Below are 18,025 nucleotides of genomic sequence, written 5' to 3'. Positions count from 1 at the left end.
CCCCTTACCATAAAACACATCTTCACATTGATTCAGACAATCTGGGGGAAGGGAAGCTCCCTGGGAAACAATTTTGGCCAAAGACACAAAGCCATTCCTTTAGTATTTGAAGAATCTTCCAATCTGTTCAGAGCAGGGACTGTGCTAGTTTTTAACATACAATGCAATGCTCGCATTTTCCTCTAACCCAAGAGCAGGAGAGGTCCCTTCAGTTCTTGAGGTCTTTAATCAAGACCTGATACCTTCTGCCAGATGGATACTACAACTGATCAGGAGACACTGCCTTCAGGACATGCTATGAGCAATACATAACATTCTGCTGCACCACGACAGTCACATTAGCCTAACAGTCAGTGCCTCTTGATTTAAAGTCCACGGATTTGAAATCTAGGAATAACACCCATCATCGCAGAATGATATGCTCAATTCAGGCTGCTGTGGTCTGTAGCCCAACATCACCAAATTCCCGAAGCCAGACTTCTTTGCAAGGTTTGATCTTCAGTTTAAACTGCCTGTAGTGGAAGAAATCATAAACCCGTTTCACAGGGTGTCGACAGAGGCTTGCAGATGAGAAAATACAATGCTGGATACTTGGTTACTTACAGGTGTAAGTAAGTGAGACAGTAATTACTGTCAGTATTTATCCAACTTTAGAGTGAAGCTTAACTTGCTTAAAATAATTGGTTTCTTTCTATACTAAAGGCCCACTTCTCCCAAGTGCTTTCTCTGATGGCTCGTTGACACAAAGGGTGTAATTTCCATTGTTGCTGTAGCTCTCCGGATAGCAATATCTGTGGGACCTCTTGTGGGCTCTCTTCTAAATTGCATATTGGGTGTCGAGTACTCATGAAAATGTTTCCGTGTTCATTTGTAGATACATCAGGGAGCCTTTTACTTCACATGCCTTAGTGTGGATTCGCAGAAGTTTGGTAATAAAGCGCATCCAAAAGGAGCAATAAACACAAGGAAGGAGCTACATTTTAAGAGGGGGAATTTAATTCCTTAATGATCATTGTTAGAGCTTTGGCTTCTTTACATGAACAGCAATGATTATAGAATCACAGAACAGTTTGGGTTAGAAGGGACCTCAAGGAGCATTTCGTTCTAACCCCCCTGTCATGAGCAGGGACATCTTCCACCAGATCAAATTGCTCAAAGTCCAGTCCAGCCTGGCCCTGGACGCTTCCAGGGATGGAGCATCCTCAGCTTCTCTGTGCACCTGTTCCAGCGCCTCAACACCGTCACAGTAAAAAATGCCATCCTTATAGCCAATCTAAACCTTTTGTATCAGTATCTACACCATGTAAAGGACTTCTCTACAAGGACAAGTCAGACTACCTTATAGTCAGGCTGATGTTCCTAATACACGTCCTCGAATAAAGAGAATGCATAAGGTACTTCCTTTTCCTCCACCTGCCATTATTTCTGTCCTCCTCTATTATCTCTCCAAGGCTCCCTCCCTCTTTAACCCCATCCCTCCTTGCCCGGATCCCCGCAGCGCAGCCGCCACTGCTACCGAGGCAGCCCCCACCCCTGCACACTTCCGCCCCGGCACCATCATGGCGGACACGCTCGCGCCCCTCTCTATGGTCAGCCCTCCCGTGTCTATGGCCCGCCGCGGTGCATTGTGGGGGCCTGGCGGAACTATGGTGGCGGTGTAGGGCCCGGGTGTGCAGGGCAGAGGAGGCCGTGCTGTGAGTGCCCGGGAAAGGGGCAGGGAGAGTGCGGGAGGGCCCTGAAGGCGGAGGGGCAGGGGGTTCCTGGGGCAGGGGGTGTCGGGGGGGCAGGCGGGCCTGGCGAGGATACAGGCTGCGGCCGGGCCTGACGCTGCGATTCGGGCGCAGCCCGGCAAGGCTGAGGCAATTCAGCTGCAGGCCGAGCTCGGACACTCCCTCTTGGCCGATAACTCCTGGTACCGCTAAAAAGGCTTCTTCTGGTGTTTTTGAAACCTGGGAGGTTTCAGGTTGAGTCTGGGTCCTTGAAGATCATGCTGAATACAGACTGACTTAGTCTTGTGAGAAGCAGCTGGGGCAGCTGGGGTTGTTTAGCCTGGAGAAGGGGAGGCTCAGGGGAACCTTATCGCTTTCTACAATTGCTTGAAAGGAGGTTGGACCCACGTGCGGGTTAGCCCCTTTTCCCAGAACAAGAGGAAGTGACCTGAAGTTGTGCTAGTGGGGGTTTAGTTTGGACATTAGGATTAATTTCTTTACCGAAAGGGTGATTAGACATTGGGATGAGCTGCCCAAGGAGATGGTGGAGTCCTCGAGGACTTAAACACCTTGAGATGTTAAAGGAAAGACTGGATTTTGGCACTTAGTGCTCTGCTCTAGTTGGCAAGGTTGTATTCGGTCATAGGTTGGACTCAACAATCTCAGAGGTCTTTTCCAACCTGATTGATTCTGTAACCTAAGAGAAGCAGAGATGCTTTCCAGACCATTTCTTAATGCTTAAAAAAACTACTGCAGCCACCCCAGATCTCATTCTTCACTTGATTTCTTGGATCTCCCTGTTACATATAATTAGCACAAATAAGTTATGGGAACAAGTGACTTTCTTGGATCATGGGTCTGGCAGAATGTGTGCCAAGAGATCTAAAATGGCTCACTGAGCTTCAGCTGACTTGTACAGCATCACTGAAAAGTGTCTGCTGTCCTTGATTAACAAGCTAAGGCTAGTTACTGTGTCACTTCTTTTTAAAGGTGTTCCCCTCTCTTAATTTTGGTTTTTGAGTAGTAGTGGCAGTAACTATTCTGCCTGATGGGATGTTACTTTGAGTCATGCATTATATTACCATTTTGATGCTGAACTTGGGTATTTTGTGCTTTCATTCAAAGTGACAAACTAACAAAATAAGCAGAGCATAAATAACTTTTGTTTGTGTACCACAGAAGTATATGAAATTATGTCATGTGTTTCTATTTTGCTTTTTAATATTTTTAATAGATTCTCTTGTCACCTTTCAACATTCAGCCTTCTGGTTGGTAGGACTCATACCTTTACAAATCTCTTCAGATTTCTCTCTCCTGTCCTAAATATCTTTAGGCTGTGACTAATGGATACACATGCCTTGGTGAAGCAGGAATGAGAATTGTTTCAGAGAGAATATTTAAGGTCACAGAATAGCCTGAATTGGGAAGGGAAACACAAGGATCATCCAGATCTGTCACAGGACACCCCAAGAGTCACACCATGTGCCCAAGAGCTCTGTCCAAATGCTTCTTGAACTCTGTCGGGCTTGGAGCTGTGACCACTGCCCTGGGGAGCCTGTTCAATGCCCAGCCACCCTCTGGGTGAAGAACCTTTTCCTGATAGCCACCCTAAACTCTGCCCAACACAGCTTCATGCTGTTCTCTCACGTCCTGCTGATCACACAGTGTCTTCCAGCACTGATTAACCATCTCAAACTCTTGGCTGGCACAGGGGTTTGGGCTTGCAGGGTCTCCAGGCCCTGTCAGGCAGTGCTGAACACAGTGCATGCTCACAGGCTGTCTGTGTGGCTGAAGCAGGTTGGAGCCTGTTTCACTCTTATACACATAAGAACTGGTAGCAGAAATTTGGGCCTCTTCTGGCTTGGTTTTCAGGACATGCTGAGTTCCTGCAGTTTCTAGGGGAGAGCTGGTGACAACTTCTCCATTTATCCAAGGTTTTTTTCTTGAACTTTGTTTATGTTGCCTGATGTTCATCAGTGGTTAATGAGCAGTACCATCCTAGGCACGGATGTGGGCTGGCATCTCTGGTGGTGGTACCTAGCAATGGTCTGGGGAATAATGAAGGGGTCATCCCAGTAGGCAGTCATTTTTCACTGCAGTTTTTCAGAAGGGGAAAGAGTTTCATTACAAGACTTTACTGCTTGCTTTAAGGATGGGAGATCAGTTCCTGGCTGGTGTTATTTACTTTATGAAGGTAACTTCATATATAAGTTAGAGTCCATGTGTCATCTTTCAAGCATATTGGAAAAGATTATTTTGAAACCTGAATAGATTCTGTCAATAAAATGCTACTTAAATTTTGAGGATCATGAGCTGAGTGACAGCTGGGATACTGTAGTAGGACTTGTCACTGCTTCTACGGTTCCAGGAGCAAAGTAGCTCCTAGTAAGTGTCTTGCACTGTAAGTTGTAGTAACAACTTGTTTTATCCCTTGGTTTTGTAGGAGTGAAGATGACGACAGCAGCAAGGCCAACGTTTGAACCTGCAAGAGGAGGAAGAGGAAAAGGTGAAGGAGACTTAAGCCAGCTATCCAAACAATATTCTAGCAGAGATCTTCCTTCTCATACTAAAATCAAATACAGGTTGGTATCATTTTTTGAGTGTGAGGGCAAAGCAGGTTGGGAATGACTGTTTTGTTATGAGTGGTACTCTGAAATTTTCTCAATACATGGTGATGTGCTCAACGCTGAGCAAGGTCCAGAGATCGTGCAACAGTGCTGAGCAAGTGGGCTAAAAGTGAAAGTTTCAAAAGCAGAGTTAGGAGTTCAAATGCATTCCAGGTGATTTGGGGAGGTTTAATTTTACTGGTATTTTGTTGCTGTTTATGCACATGAATTATCAGAGGAAGACAAGCTTTGGAGACTGAACATCTTGGGCAGAGAAGTGGGAAGTAATTTGGCATTGGGGCTAAGCCACAGGGAGTACTGTCACTTGCAGAGCAAGATGGGATGAGAGAAGTTGAGCATATCTTAAAAGCAGGAAAACCACATCATGTATTTGGCAAAGGACCACTTGGTAAGGGCATTAAGAGGAGGCAGGGGAGCCATGGAATAGCACTCAGGTAGTGGGATGTGTTGGAAGAGCTGATGTAAAAGTGCAGATGGTTTATTCAGATCTTGGGAGAATAAATTTCTTTAACCAGGGAGAAAGATAATGTGATCTTAGAAATATTTTCCTATGTTTGAAATGCATAATCAATTTCTATCTTTTTGAAAGATTAAATAAAATCTGGAGTCAGTATGATAGGATTTAAATTAAATGTGTCAATCTAAATATGCTCATTTTATCTAATTGATGTTACTCTTGTCAGTGAAATTACTGTTAAGATTTTACTTTTGCACTTTTTTGTGTAGATATTTACCCTGTCACTTCTTCCCTCCTGCCCCTTTGATTTTTAAGAATACATATTCATAAGGGAGATGAGTGTTTTGGAGAATACTAAAACAAAAAACACAGAAAATGTTGTCAAATGCCTTTTGCTGTTATGGGGAAAATTGCTGGCGGTTTGTTTAGTAAAAAAAGTGGGGTTTGGAACACCAGTCTGCTGCTTTGAAAGAAGTCTGTGGGGACAGGTATCTATGGGATGTTTTAACAAATCCCTCCTTTTGTGTGAGATGGAGGGAGCATCAAGTATCTTCTGTTCTTCCTCCCAAATACCTAATATAAAGTCGTCTTTGTTAAATTGCCAGGACTGCATCACTACAGGAAAAGTCCAGTGTTTCAATCTCACTCGTTTGTTTGCATGGCACAGGGTTTGGGGAGATTTTGCAGCTCTAACAAGGATTCCAAATTCAGGTTCTTAATTACAAAAGCAAATGAAATACTTCATCATAAAGGCAGGCTGTGCACACAATGTGTTTATAATGGCTCAAGTCTGGGTTTCTTCCAGGCACTCTTACTTCCAGCACTGGCTTCAGAGAGAGGTGAAAGCAATTGCTGCTTGTTTTTATTCACTAGTTCTTTTCAAGATATTCACAAAAATTTCAGCAGCCTCTAGGTGGAACTTAATGTTGCTCAGACAGATGTAGTTCATTGCTTTTTGCCAGTGTGTTGTTATATAACAGAGGAGTGGTCATGTATTTACAAGGTGTTTTGCCTGTTCTCCCAACTTTTTTATTATTGGTCATGGTCTGGGCTCGTGGAGGAAAAAATGGTTTATGGAAAGGATGTTTTAGTCTTGGTCTTACCTGTAAGCCTTAGAGATTGGATCTGCAGCAGCAACTTTGGGCGGTAAAACAGTGAAGAAAGATGACCATGATGTTTGTGGACACTGGGATTGGACTGCTGTAGAGCAGAATATTTCAACATAGTGAAATGCAGACAGATGTCACCATCCTGTTTTGTAGGAATTTAAGTAGGGTCTTGTCATTCATTCAAGAGCCATCAGAAGGAGCATGAGCGTGTGGCGTGGCAGGTCTGTGTGTGCAATGCATGCACACGCAGGTGGGCTCTGCTGAAGAGACAATAAACATACGTTTACATGGAACCCAGTTTTTGTTCCCTATCCTTACCTGTTCACCCCAGGATTTACTGGCCTCCATGAAAAAATTGCCACCAGCGGCAGACTGTCAAACTTGAGGCTTTTTTCATTTGTTGTTTTAGACAGACCACTCAGGATGCTCCCGAAGAAGTGCGTAACCGTGATTTCAGAAGGGAGCTGGAGGAGAGAGAACGAGTTGCCGCAAGAGAAAAGAACAGAGACAGACCAACCAGAGGTAAAAACCAAGAAACAAAAATCTTAATGCCTTTGTGAATCATTACTCTTGCATGAAATTTAGTGTTGTAAGAAGTTTGCAGTTCAGACAGCATGTCATGAGAGTAGAATTTAGGGTATTGGCCTGATAGTTCAGAACTATTGACCTGCAAGGGAATGTCCACTGGCTTTCATGCTGGCTTCATGCTAGCTAGAAATCTAGGCCAGCCAGTAGAAAAGCATGCCCAGCTGATACAATATAATTGTAATGAATTGGCAACAGCTAATAAAGGATTTTTTTTGTACTTGGACAAGCAAGGCAGGAAGGAGAAAGGGTAATGACTCATCTTCTGCTGTCACAGCACTGGTGTAACAATAAATCTGTTTGAAAGTATGCAATTCTTTTCAGCTATGGTGAAGTAATGTTAAAATCAAAGAGCTTTTTGAGAAATACTCATTTTTAGTATTAAAGTACAACCTCTTTAGGTTTTGGTGTGAAGCTATTGCATGAGTTTCAAATTCACTGAAGGAAAGTATATGTAGTTTGGACCAAAGTAGCGAACAGTAATGCTTTGGGATGATCCTAAATGGGGACTCTCCAGTTGTGTATATATAATAAGAATATTTCTCCACATCTGTTTTTTTCCCTGCTTGAAATAATGACTTCAAAAAACTTCTGAAGGCCAAACTGTAAATTTAAGAAGTTATTGCTGCTTTTGAGGCTTCCTAGGGGGAGGAATTAACATGGGCATTAAGATTGAAAAGTGAGGGAAAAGTAAGCATATGCTTGTTTCTCTTACTCTAATGCAAGACAAATTGTGAAGATTTTTGCTTTCTGACATTAGATGTTGTTAAAGAAGTGATTTGGACACTTTTTCTTTTAACTCTTACACCATAGAACATACAACATCATCTTCTGTGTCTAAGAAGCCTCGACTAGACCAGATTCCTGCAGCAAATCTTGATGCAGATGATCCTCTTACTGATGTATGTATCTTCTTTTCTGTCTTCTTTCCTTTTGTTACCCTGCCTTAAGGATTTGCTGTTAATGCAATATGTTCTTCTAAGTTGCCTAAAGATTTCAGACAGGTTCCAACGTATTTTCCTTTTACAGCTTCTGTAGTGTGGTGAAAGTCCAGAGTGATTCAGAAGATTCTGGTCTGTGCTGTAATGGTATTCTTGGAAAGCACAAAAAATCTAGGAAACTGAAAATACCGCTTACAGTATGGGGAATTTACATTGGCCTAGTAAGAATTCCCCAAAGGTAGAACTGTTGAGATACCTGAAAATGACTGTCTGCATGAGCAACAATGCTTGCCTTTGACTATGCTTCTTATTGCTGACATCTAGGAGTTAAGTCAAAGGCTCGATAATAAGATCTGTGTTTTTTAATCCTGTAGTATTTGGTCCCTGCAGTACTGGACAGAGTAATCAGGCACACAGAATTTCTTGTCACAGTGATCAGAGAGTGGCTGGGGACAGCCATTCTCTAGAGTCTATCAGTTACATAGCATTTTCAATTGTAGTCATCCTAAAAGAGCAAACATATTTTTCTCTTGATTTTACTATAAAAGAGCAAAAATCCTATTTCTATTGTATTTGTTGCTACCCAAGTACTTCAAAAATCAGCCAGCAGCAAGTTGTAGCCGTAGCTGGGCAGCCCAGGGTCGTTTTTTATTAAATTAAATGAACGAGCTAATTCCTGCCTTCCATTTGCTGCTATTAGGAAGATGACGAAGACGAGGACTTGGAAGACAGTGATGATGATGACACTGCAGCTCTTCTGGCTGAACTAGAAAAAATCAAGAAAGAACGAGCTGAAGAACAAGCTCGAAAGGTAAAATCTCACACTTTAAAAAGCCCTTGTTTTTTTGTGAACTGGTGTCTATTAAAACCACAAGTGCTTAAGTACCTAGGATGAGCACAAACTGGCAAACAAAGTGCTGTTCAAACCTCCTCTAAGGTATGATGGATTTGTTCTTCTAGGTAATAATTATTAAGAATTTTTTTCTTTGTAAGGCATACTGAATGTTTTACTCACTGAAACATTTTATTCACTTTTCGTACACTTTGTACGGGCTCTGAGTCAAGATAATCTTGATTTCATGTGCAAGTCCTCTGCACTCAGCTGTTATACCAAAGGATATAGTGGCATTAGTGAGCTGCATGCAATCCGGTGTAATTTAGCTTGTTAACTAGCTTTTATGAAACAAGAAATATTACTTTTATTTATGAAATAAAGATGTGTGCTTTTTGGTGCTGCTTCTTATGGCTGCAGGTTTTAAACAATAGTTGTCCTTTCACAGCTTTGGTGCTGTGTTGCAAGAAGCACCAGTTTGAACTCTAAGACCAGAACTATTTTCATGTGATTGTACACAGGCAAATTCATTTGAAAAATGTCTCTGCAAAACCAAGTAACAATACAACAGTCTTTTCAGAACTGGGAAACTCAATTCACATGTAGCTTTCATACCTCTGTTCTCTCTCTAAAGACAGAAACATCGTGTTCTGCCCTTGAAAGGGGAGGAAAGTCTCTGTAGTTACAGATGTTTTCCTGTGAGTGGGATTAAATCCTGTGTTGATGGTGAAATTACATCCTTGGTGTAAGAGAGACTGTTGGGATGGAGTATATTAGCAAAATTCCTAACTATTGATTGGACTTCTAGGGACTGGTAGTTTAGACTAGTTTCTGGGAGTGGTTTGTGTTGTCAAACTTAAGAGGAACACTCCTATGGTGGTACTTCAGAAGTAGTGGATATGTGCAGCATTCCCTCATCTGCTTTTACTAAGTGCTTTTTCTATTTAAGTAGGGCTTAATTATTTATACTGCTTTTGTGAAATGTTGGTTCATTCATCTGGAGTAGGTTTGTATGTTTTTATAAGTATACTCTCCATGAGTGTAAAACAAAACAATAACCCCAAGCCAAACAAAGAGTCTGTCGGAAAACCAAGCCACCTGTCATCTGTGTATAAACTAATCTGAGGTATTTTTTTAGAACATGCAAAATAAACAAATTGGATGCTGACCAGGAAGCTAATCAAAGGCTACTCTGACAATGTAATGTTTTAGTGCCTGTGAGCTACTTGTAACCTTTCCTGTAGCTTAACATACACATTCATAGTTTAATGTTTTTCATGAAGGCTTAGCTGGCAGTGAACAGGGCTGAGCTTCCAGCAGACACTAGGAACAGCTAGGAGAGGATAATGTTTTAACTGCTGTTGGCAGCGTTGTAGTTGCGAGTCTATTCTTGCCTAACAATATGAAAATTTACGTTTAGAATCAACAAGCCCTGTAAAAACAGTGAGCTCTGCAGTTTTGTACTTAAATAGTGTGCAAGGCTAAAAGCTGTACCATGCTGCGTCACTGCAGAATTTGTGCTGTAGAATACTGTTGCTACCTGATTGCCCATCTGGCCTATAAGAAGTTTTCTGCATTGAAGGATGTCTGAAAGCATCTCTTGTCTCTTTATCTAGGCATTTGAGGCACATCGTGAAGCAGTGAAATTGTCTTTTGTAGTAACAACGTGGTGAAAATTACTGAAAAACACTGTCAACGATTGAACCATGTATTCCTATGTGAGATGTACTAAACTACAAATTAAGTGTAGCTGTGTGTAGGAAAGATTTTGACCTCAGCTGTCCTTGCACAGTGCTTAAAATGAAAGCTTACATCTGTGTGGATTTTCCACTTTGCTTGATAGTTGAAATTATGCATCAAGATTAAACAGCATAACTTGTTACAGTTTAGTGTAGAAAACTTGCATTAGGAAAATAATGGTTAGTAAATTGCAGCTCAGATAACCAAGTGCCTGCTTTCTTTATCATGTGTGGAAAGTAGGAACATCATAATCTCCGTGAAATTCTAATTTTGTCACTAGAGGGTGCTAAAAACCATGAAGAATTTGAGATAGCACTTGTTTTATTTTGCTATCTCTTACAGGTATGATGTGTTACCTTCATGGTTGTTTTCCTTTACCCCAGCAGCAGAGTGTGTAATGTCCAGTGCTGCATGCATACTGAATAAAATTGTGTTACTTATTTGCAATGGTATCCACTGTTGCACACTCAGAATCTAGACCTATGGTGTTCATCCTTTCACTGGTTAGTGGCAGGTAGACTCGTTAAAATTGCCATCTTCAATAAACAGAGGGTGCTCTACAGGTACCTGGAATTTTATTTTCTTGTGGTTTTCTGGGGAATAGGAAACTAAGGCTATTTCGATGGAAAAAGTAAAAGCCAGAGTGGGGCACCGCCTTGGAAAGAGTCTTTAGGAGTAAGGGTCATCTTTGGAAAGAAGTCTTGTGTTTGTTGGCTTTAGTGTGCAATCTGTTTAGATTATACCTTGTTTTCCACAGCTTTGAAATAAGGTGTTACTGGCTAAGCATTTTAGAGTTATTTTATAGAAATACCTTTTCCCTTCAGATGCATGGAATTTCATGTTACTCTGTACTGCAAGCCATAATTTAGACCTAATTTTATAAGTAACCTTGTGTTAATAATTCAGATGACTTCAGGATAACATCTCATAAAGTCTTAACTGTGTAGTTGCTGTTAATCCTAATCCATGTACAGGAATGCTTTACTTGCTGAAATGCTGCTGTCCACAGTAGACAACGTGGGTAAGCCAGTGGCCAGGCAAAGGGAAGCTGTGGAGTGAATACCTGTTCTCTCTTCACACTGATCATCATTCTCAAACCCCATTGTTATACAGACAGATTGATGTTGCTCTACTTGTCCTCTGCCTGGAACATCCCAGGATCTTAGCAAGATTAAGTGGGTAAACTACTGTAATATATTCAAAACCTGTGCCATATATAGATTTTCCCCTGATATTTAGTTATTTTGATTTGTTAAAATGCTAGTCCAGTTACTTCTGAGACTTCATTTAGAGTAAACTGTATTTTTGTTAATAGTCTTCATTCATCACTTCGGTATTCATTTTTAAAGTTACCATTAAAGGAGAACAGCTTCTTTCCAAATGCATCTGTGGTGAAACAGCAGTTAAAAACAAAATATGAGAGTCTGCTTTTTATGGGGCATCCTGTTCTCTGTTAACTTCCTTATAGGTAACACCAACATCCATAGAAATCCTCTAAATCTAATTTTGACAATATTAAGAGGTTCTAATAGTTTGTCAGCCAAATAAACAGTTCTTCTCAAAGCTTGTTAATTTCTCAAAATGCTTAAGTTCCCTGAAGTTATGTAGAATCATTAAATCAATACTGTGAACGTTTTTTAAAAATTGCTTGAGCATGGGAGTCCTCCTGACATTTCCTCTACAATTGTAATTTTAGATTGTTTCTAGTAGACACTAAGCTGACCAGGAAATTCTAGTTTTGAAAGCCATTTCTGTGGAACAATTCGAGGTCTGTATAAAACTATGCAAACACTAAATTGCTGTCTGTATTAACCATCCATGGATAGGTTTCAGGAAACATTTCAATAATCTAAATTAAGCTTTGCAATGCTCTTGTTTTTCAAGAGCTTCCTTAAAAAGTAAAATGAAATAAGTAAGAAGAAACTTCAAACCAGTGAGCAGTGAATGTATGTGTGTAGTTCTGGCAAACGTATTTTAATATTCAGTCATTTTTTGCTTAGCTGAGACCAGACTTAAAGTTTTTGATTTGTTTTCTTAACAGTTTATTTCACCAGGTTTTTCTATAACTGAATATTACTTTACCAGTGATCAGAGTAAATCTTAGCTCTGCCCCCTGTTTTAGCCATGTCACAGGCTTTCAAATAAAACATCAGAAAATGAGTCTTGATAGATATTAAGATTTTCACTTTAATCTTAAGGGTCTGACTAAAACTAGAAGATCAAATCAGTGATTAAGAAAACTTCAATAAAGAGGCAAAGGCAGATGGCAGAATATGTTTCTTCATTCAGTGTTTTTATGACATGCCAGGAACACTTAACCCTTGCCAGGAACTATGATAACATCCCTTTCCTTGTAGACAAAATCACAACAAAGCTACGTGTGGACACTGCTGTTGTGATTACTTGGTGCTCTTTGTGAAGTTTCAATGAATTATTTGAATTTCTCTGTTGCATAGAGTTAGTAACTTGCACAGGATCAGATAAGTAGAGTGGATCTCTGCATTCTTGAATTTCATTCCCTTCTGCTAAGGGCAGTGTTGTCGTAGTTGGTCATTCAAAAACTAGAAAAGTAGCATTTAAATCAGGTTGTGCAATTTTTTTATTTTTTTTCAGCCTTCAATGAAATGTGGGTGTTTCAGGTTTTCTGTCAGCTGCTCAGTATCTATAAAAACTGAGTAGGATAATTAACTCTAATACAGTGGAGTCATTTGGAGAATTTCAGCACTTTCTGTAAAAGTAATCTTGCTCTGTGCTAAGGGCAGGAACTATGCTCAAAATAAACATGGTAACTATGTTTTTCTTTCCTTTGCAGTCAGAAACAGATATGCCATGGAAAGAAATTCCCAAAATTGCCTCTACTACTCAGTTTATCTGCCACTTTCCAGTCCTCTGCAACTGTAGTTGACTTAAGATAATGCAGTTTTTTTGCTAGCAATAATCAGCTGTAGACAGAATTCAGTTGAACCTGAAATGCCAAGTTTTTGAGGCCAGTGTGCAAGTTATGTATCCTAGCCTGCATGGTGGTGCAGTGGAGATGCAGTCAGTAGAGCCTGGAGTGTGGTTGGTCTCCTGTGTTATAATTTAGTGTAAGCACAAAAGCTGTCTTGGCTCCCTGTTGTGTCCTCTAGGTCTCTGCCAAGATATGAGCTCAGGTGCCTATGGGACCATGTCCAGCAATTGGTGTCTTAACCCAGAGCTAAATCCCTCTTTTAGTCTTAGACTAGTGCTTGCAGTATAACACTTCTTAAAAGTGTTATCTCAGCTTTGATTTTTTTTTTCAATCATATCTTATCACTTGATGCTTTTCTTTGTTACCCAAAATTGTACTATGTCGGGCTGATTGAGGCTGATGGATATTATATGGGCTATGTCAAAGCAGATAAAAGTTAGGATGGTGTGTAATATGGCTTTTAAAAACTTTAGTATAGAAAATTAGAACGTGCATGTATGTGTTGGAAGTACATTGGAGTACTGAATGCATATTTTTTATGATTCTTAATAGTGGTTTTATCTTTCTCTAGTGATTCTATTTGCCATTCAAATGACTGAGTGCTATTTGCTTCTCTTCATGCCTGGTGAAGAGCGCTGGAATCATCAGCTTTGTAGGAACTGCTGAGATTAAACTTGAAATGGGGAAAGGGAGGGAAGAGGAACTGCAGTTCCTCCTGAAAAGGTGCTGGCTGACTCCAGTCAGATTTTTGACCACTAAAAAATCATCATATGTGGAGTGCATTGTAGTTCTCTATATGTCAGTGGCAGGTGGATGCATTTTCATGCATCATAAAAACCCAAACCAAAATAGTAATATCTGCCTCAGATAAGGTAATGCATGATGCACAGATTCAGTAACTTTGGGTCATGGCTGAAATTTATGTCTTAGAATTTTGAGGATAAGACTGTGCTGTGCTCTACCTGCCACCTTCAGAAGAGTTCACCTGAAGTCCAGCTCCAAAATGAGAAACTGCTGCATCTGTTTGTGTATATAAACTTGGAAGAAGTTCTTTCCACAAAACCATTTTTCAACAGAGGACTGTTAATTTCTTACAATGGTCTTAGTGGTGCTAATTTCTCTTGATTAGGAATTTTTAGTTTATAGCCTTCTCATTTGCTCTCAGTGTTTTTTTTTTCCCAGGCCTGTTGTGTTTTCAAAGCCTCACTTTTAATGGAGCTTTGGAGATTAAAGTTAATGGTGCAGAGCCCATCTCATTTTGGACAACACAGAGAAAACTTCGCGTGCTTGCATCTAGCTGTAATTTGCTAATAATTGTAAACAGTATCTGATCACCTCCTGGGAAGTACCTGAATATCAGTACTTTTTTTTTATCAGTACAGGGTTTTTATCTGTTCCAGTACCCAAGATTCCAAGATTTTGCATGGTTTCAAGGCAGTGCTTTGCATGCATGTGTTGTACAATAATCTGAGGGCTGCTGGACTTCTGGTGGGAACACATGGCAACAGACTGCAGTAAATTGGATCTCATGGCTTGACTACTCCATGTTTTGGGCAAGGGAGATGGTAAATCAAAGGTTGGCATTCTATGCAGAAGCAGCTGCATACGTTTCTTGTCACTGATCCACCGAGAAAAGTTTAATTTGAGTTTATATTTCTATTTGAGAAATAGAAAATTGCTGTTCCATATCAAATATTTTCGTTCTCCATGTTTCCATACTTAATGGGGTGATAATAATAGAAGTTGGACTACAAATGTTAGATTTAGAGCTGTTTGAAAATTCAAACAGTTGAGTTGTGTTAATAACTTTTAATTGTTGTGGTTTGAGTTAAAGCTCCATGGATACAGTAGCAGGAAAGAGCAATTTTTTCCAAGGCATATATTTTATTAAGGGCATTACAGGGCTTATCCTGAAGCTGTGCTTTGTTCTTGAGCAATGTGCCCTTTTGGGGAGCTTTTTCCATCCCACTGTCAATTGATTGCAGCTGGTTCTACTTTTTTTTGTGAGAAACAATCTAATGGTAGGTGTTTTTTCATAAGTAGATTTTGAAAAGTAAAATCTTTACCAGTGATCCTGCATCATCTGGTAATCATGCGAACATTAAATCCATGTTCTTAAGAAAGCTGAGCTATTTTAAAAGAATATTTCATAGAATCACAGAATGATTTAGGTTAGAAGGGTCCTTAAAGGTCATCTACTTCCAACCCCTTTGCTGTGGGCATGCATGCCTTCCACTAGACCAGGTTACTCAGAGCTCCATCCAGCCTGGTCCTAAATGCTTCCAGGGATAAGGCCCTCATCCAATCAATTTAGTGGAAAAATATTGTAAATTGTAGGTAATAATAAATAACTTAGTATTGATTAAATGTTTGAAGCTAGAGAACTCTGGCTAGCATCAGTATCAAGTTTGACATTTAAACCTTGTAAACTCTAGCAGCAAGGAAAGTGCTTCCTCTCTTGGGATCCTATAGAAGTCCTCAACAATTAATTTTCTGCAGGGTTTTTTTCCCAGCTTGGGAAAAACTCTGACCTCATGATATCTTTGTTTTTAGTTTATATAATTTTTAAATGCCATGGTTTGATTCTCCTGCAGTGCTAATGAGGCTTCAGTTCACTTTTTAACCAGAGCCTTCAGACCATACTTCAGAGTAGGGAACCTACTTAGTCATCCTAATTTAAAGAATTACTTCTTTTTTCCTGGTAGTTCTTTCATCAAATAACAGTCCCTGCAATATTTGTGAAAGCTTGTGGAAAAATATGTAAAATTAATATTAAACATTAAATTCAAAGTCTGTAAACATTTAAACATCACTAGATGTGCTAATAGAACTTGGAAGTGTGGGCAGTGGAATTACTTTGTGTTGTTTGTAGTGCATTGCTTCACTTAGGCTTGAGTTATGCATTTGACAGTACAAGAACAGGAAAATTTGTCTGCTTCTTAATATTGAAACTCTTGAATAGTTTTATGACATCCTCTCTTCATTTCACTGTGGGGTTCTCAATATTCTTTTTAATTGGTCCCTAGGGAAGTTGGAAAATCCAAACAGCTGCTGAAAATAGAGACGTTCCAACATGCTATATGGCTTCTTCAACCTTGTGAATATTGTATGATGTACTGTCTTTTCTCATGGGGATAAAGAAAATCTATGTGTATGCAGTTTTTAATATAATAAATATGTATACAGTAAAGCTGGAATTTACCTGAATATTTGATGGCGTGTCTGAGCTAACCAGAGCTGATATGAGTGTTGCTAGTTTGACAGTTTATTAGCAAAGTTAAGCTCTGTAGAGTATCTCTGCTTCTCTCCTTATTCTCATACATAAGTGCCAAACACTCTGAAAAGTCTGAGCTAAGAATTAAAGCTCCATCTATGAATGTTCAAAGCTAAATAATGTGTATCTCCACCAACTAGAGGAGAAAAGCAGTCTAGAAAAATAATATATCCATTTCTGGTTCTCAGGAACAAGAGCAAAAGGCTGAAGAAGAAAGAATTCGGATGGAGAACATCCTGAGTGGTAACCCACTGCTGAATCTTACTGGGCCAGCACAGCCTCAGGCAAACTTCAAAGTTAAAAGGAGGTACTGTCAGTCTTTTCAGTGACACCCATCCCCTTGCTGATTCTCTCTCTCCCCTTGCTGGGGTAGAAAAATGGATCATCTCTTCTAAAAGACTAAAATCCAATCCTAATGACTAGTTATTCTGTAAGAGGGTCAAACTCCATTTATATGTTTTTGTGTATTGCACCTAATTTTCATACAAGCTTACTGAAATGGAAAACTTTTGTTTTCAGGTGGGATGATGATGTTGTCTTCAAGAACTGTGCCAAGGGGATTGACGAAACAAAAAAGGACAAAAGATTTGTCAACGATACTCTGCGATCAGAGTTTCACAAAAAGTTCATGGAAAAATATATCAAGTAGTGCAGTTTTATGTGCAGTAGTGCAGAAGGACTTGGTAGGTCACGGCCGTTCCCTCATTTTCACTCAGAATTTAAGGCTGAATGTTTGATCATGCAATAGTACATGTTTTTCCAAGATCAACAACAGCTTCATAATTAATAAGTGCTGTGTATCTGGAGTTTTTATTCCTGCATATTTTTTTCCTTTACAGTTTTAATTAAAACAATTTGTGTCTCTTTTAATGTTTTTTTTCTTCATGTGGGTTTGCTTCTACTGTCTACCTTGTACATGGTAAAAGAGAGACGCTGATTTGCAATAAACGCTGCTGAACGATTGATAAATTGCTTTCCAAAATGCCCTGTATTTGTAGTGATGGTGGTTTGTAACTTACACAGCTTAGATAGATGTCAATATTATTAAAGGTGAGGAAGAGCTGAGTGTGGTAAGCAGTGTGAACTGAAAAGAACTATACTTTCTGTAGCAAACTGGACTTCCTCTTAAAAGCTAGTTAGAAACTTAGTTAATCTTCGTGTTTAGTTTCTTTTTCAGTCTGTGTGTGTGGTCCTTTAGTGGTAATAATAGAATTGTCAGAAACTTGCAAGTGTTTTTATCAAACAAGTGATACCATAGTACACTTTGTTTACCTTCTAACGTCCATGCTAACCATAGGACAGTAGCAAATATGTATGACTGCAAAAAAAGCTAAAGGGTTTGATTTTTTTTTTTTTTTCTATTGTCCTGTAATCTTGATTGCATTTGAAATTTTGGCCAAGTGATGCACTGGATAGGAACATAACATTTTCAAAATGGAGTAGTTCCCTCCCTGCCTGAGAGGTGACAGTGGCAGAACTCAGATGTATTTATGTAAAATTTTTGCCCTTTTCCTTGCCTATTTATGCTCAATTGAGTTTGTTCTCACAGATGCTGTTTCTTAGTATTATTTTCAAGTTCTTAATTAGAAAACTTACCTGAATTGCTTTTTAAGAGAGTAAATGTAGAGCACAATGTTTCAGATTTTTGTTTGGCATGACTGGTATCCTGTGAAAGCTTTCCTTAGATTTACCTGTATTTGCCACCATTTCACTAAGCTATGCATAGTGTACTAATGCCAGCAGTTCATACTTTTTCTTGGAAACAAGATTTTCAGCATGCTTATTAGGGTCATGTGAGCTT

At 39.6% G+C, this 18,025-nt stretch overlaps 1 protein-coding gene across 1 annotated transcript; it reads left to right on the top strand.

Annotated features, from left to right (window-relative positions):
• Positions 1-1,535: 1,535 nt before the first annotated feature.
• Positions 1,536-17,193, top strand: CWC15 (CWC15 spliceosome associated protein). The gene is made up of 7 exons (XM_014877561.2): positions 1,536-1,694; positions 4,153-4,291; positions 6,312-6,424; positions 7,301-7,389; positions 8,129-8,239; positions 16,413-16,531; positions 16,744-17,193. Exons 2-7 carry the CDS (start codon positions 4,161-4,163, stop codon positions 16,871-16,873), a joined length of 693 nt encoding a protein of 230 aa, XP_014733047.1. The 5' UTR covers positions 1,536-1,694; positions 4,153-4,160; the 3' UTR covers positions 16,874-17,193.
• The last annotated feature ends 832 nt before the right edge of the window (positions 17,194-18,025 follow it).

This window comes from Sturnus vulgaris, chromosome 2, assembly GCF_052056855.1.
Source record: "Sturnus vulgaris isolate bStuVul1 chromosome 2, bStuVul1.hap1, whole genome shotgun sequence".
In the NCBI taxonomy this organism is placed as follows: Eukaryota; Metazoa; Chordata; class Aves; order Passeriformes; family Sturnidae; genus Sturnus; species Sturnus vulgaris.
The sequence above is the reverse complement of the archived record's forward strand: the minus strand, read 5'-3'. Positions and strand labels throughout refer to the sequence as shown.

Excerpts from the sequence above, each read along its gene's own strand:
- CWC15 (XM_014877561.2), top strand. The coding sequence starts at position 4,161 with ATGACGACAGCAGCAAGGCCAACGTTTGAACCTGCAAGAGGAGGAAGA. Across the intron at positions 6,425-7,300 it reads CAGAGACAGACCAACCAGAG|AACATACAACATCATCTTCT; the intron begins GTAAAAACCAAG and ends CTTACACCATAG. Across the intron at positions 8,240-16,412 it reads CTGAAGAACAAGCTCGAAAG|GAACAAGAGCAAAAGGCTGA; the intron begins GTAAAATCTCAC and ends TCTGGTTCTCAG.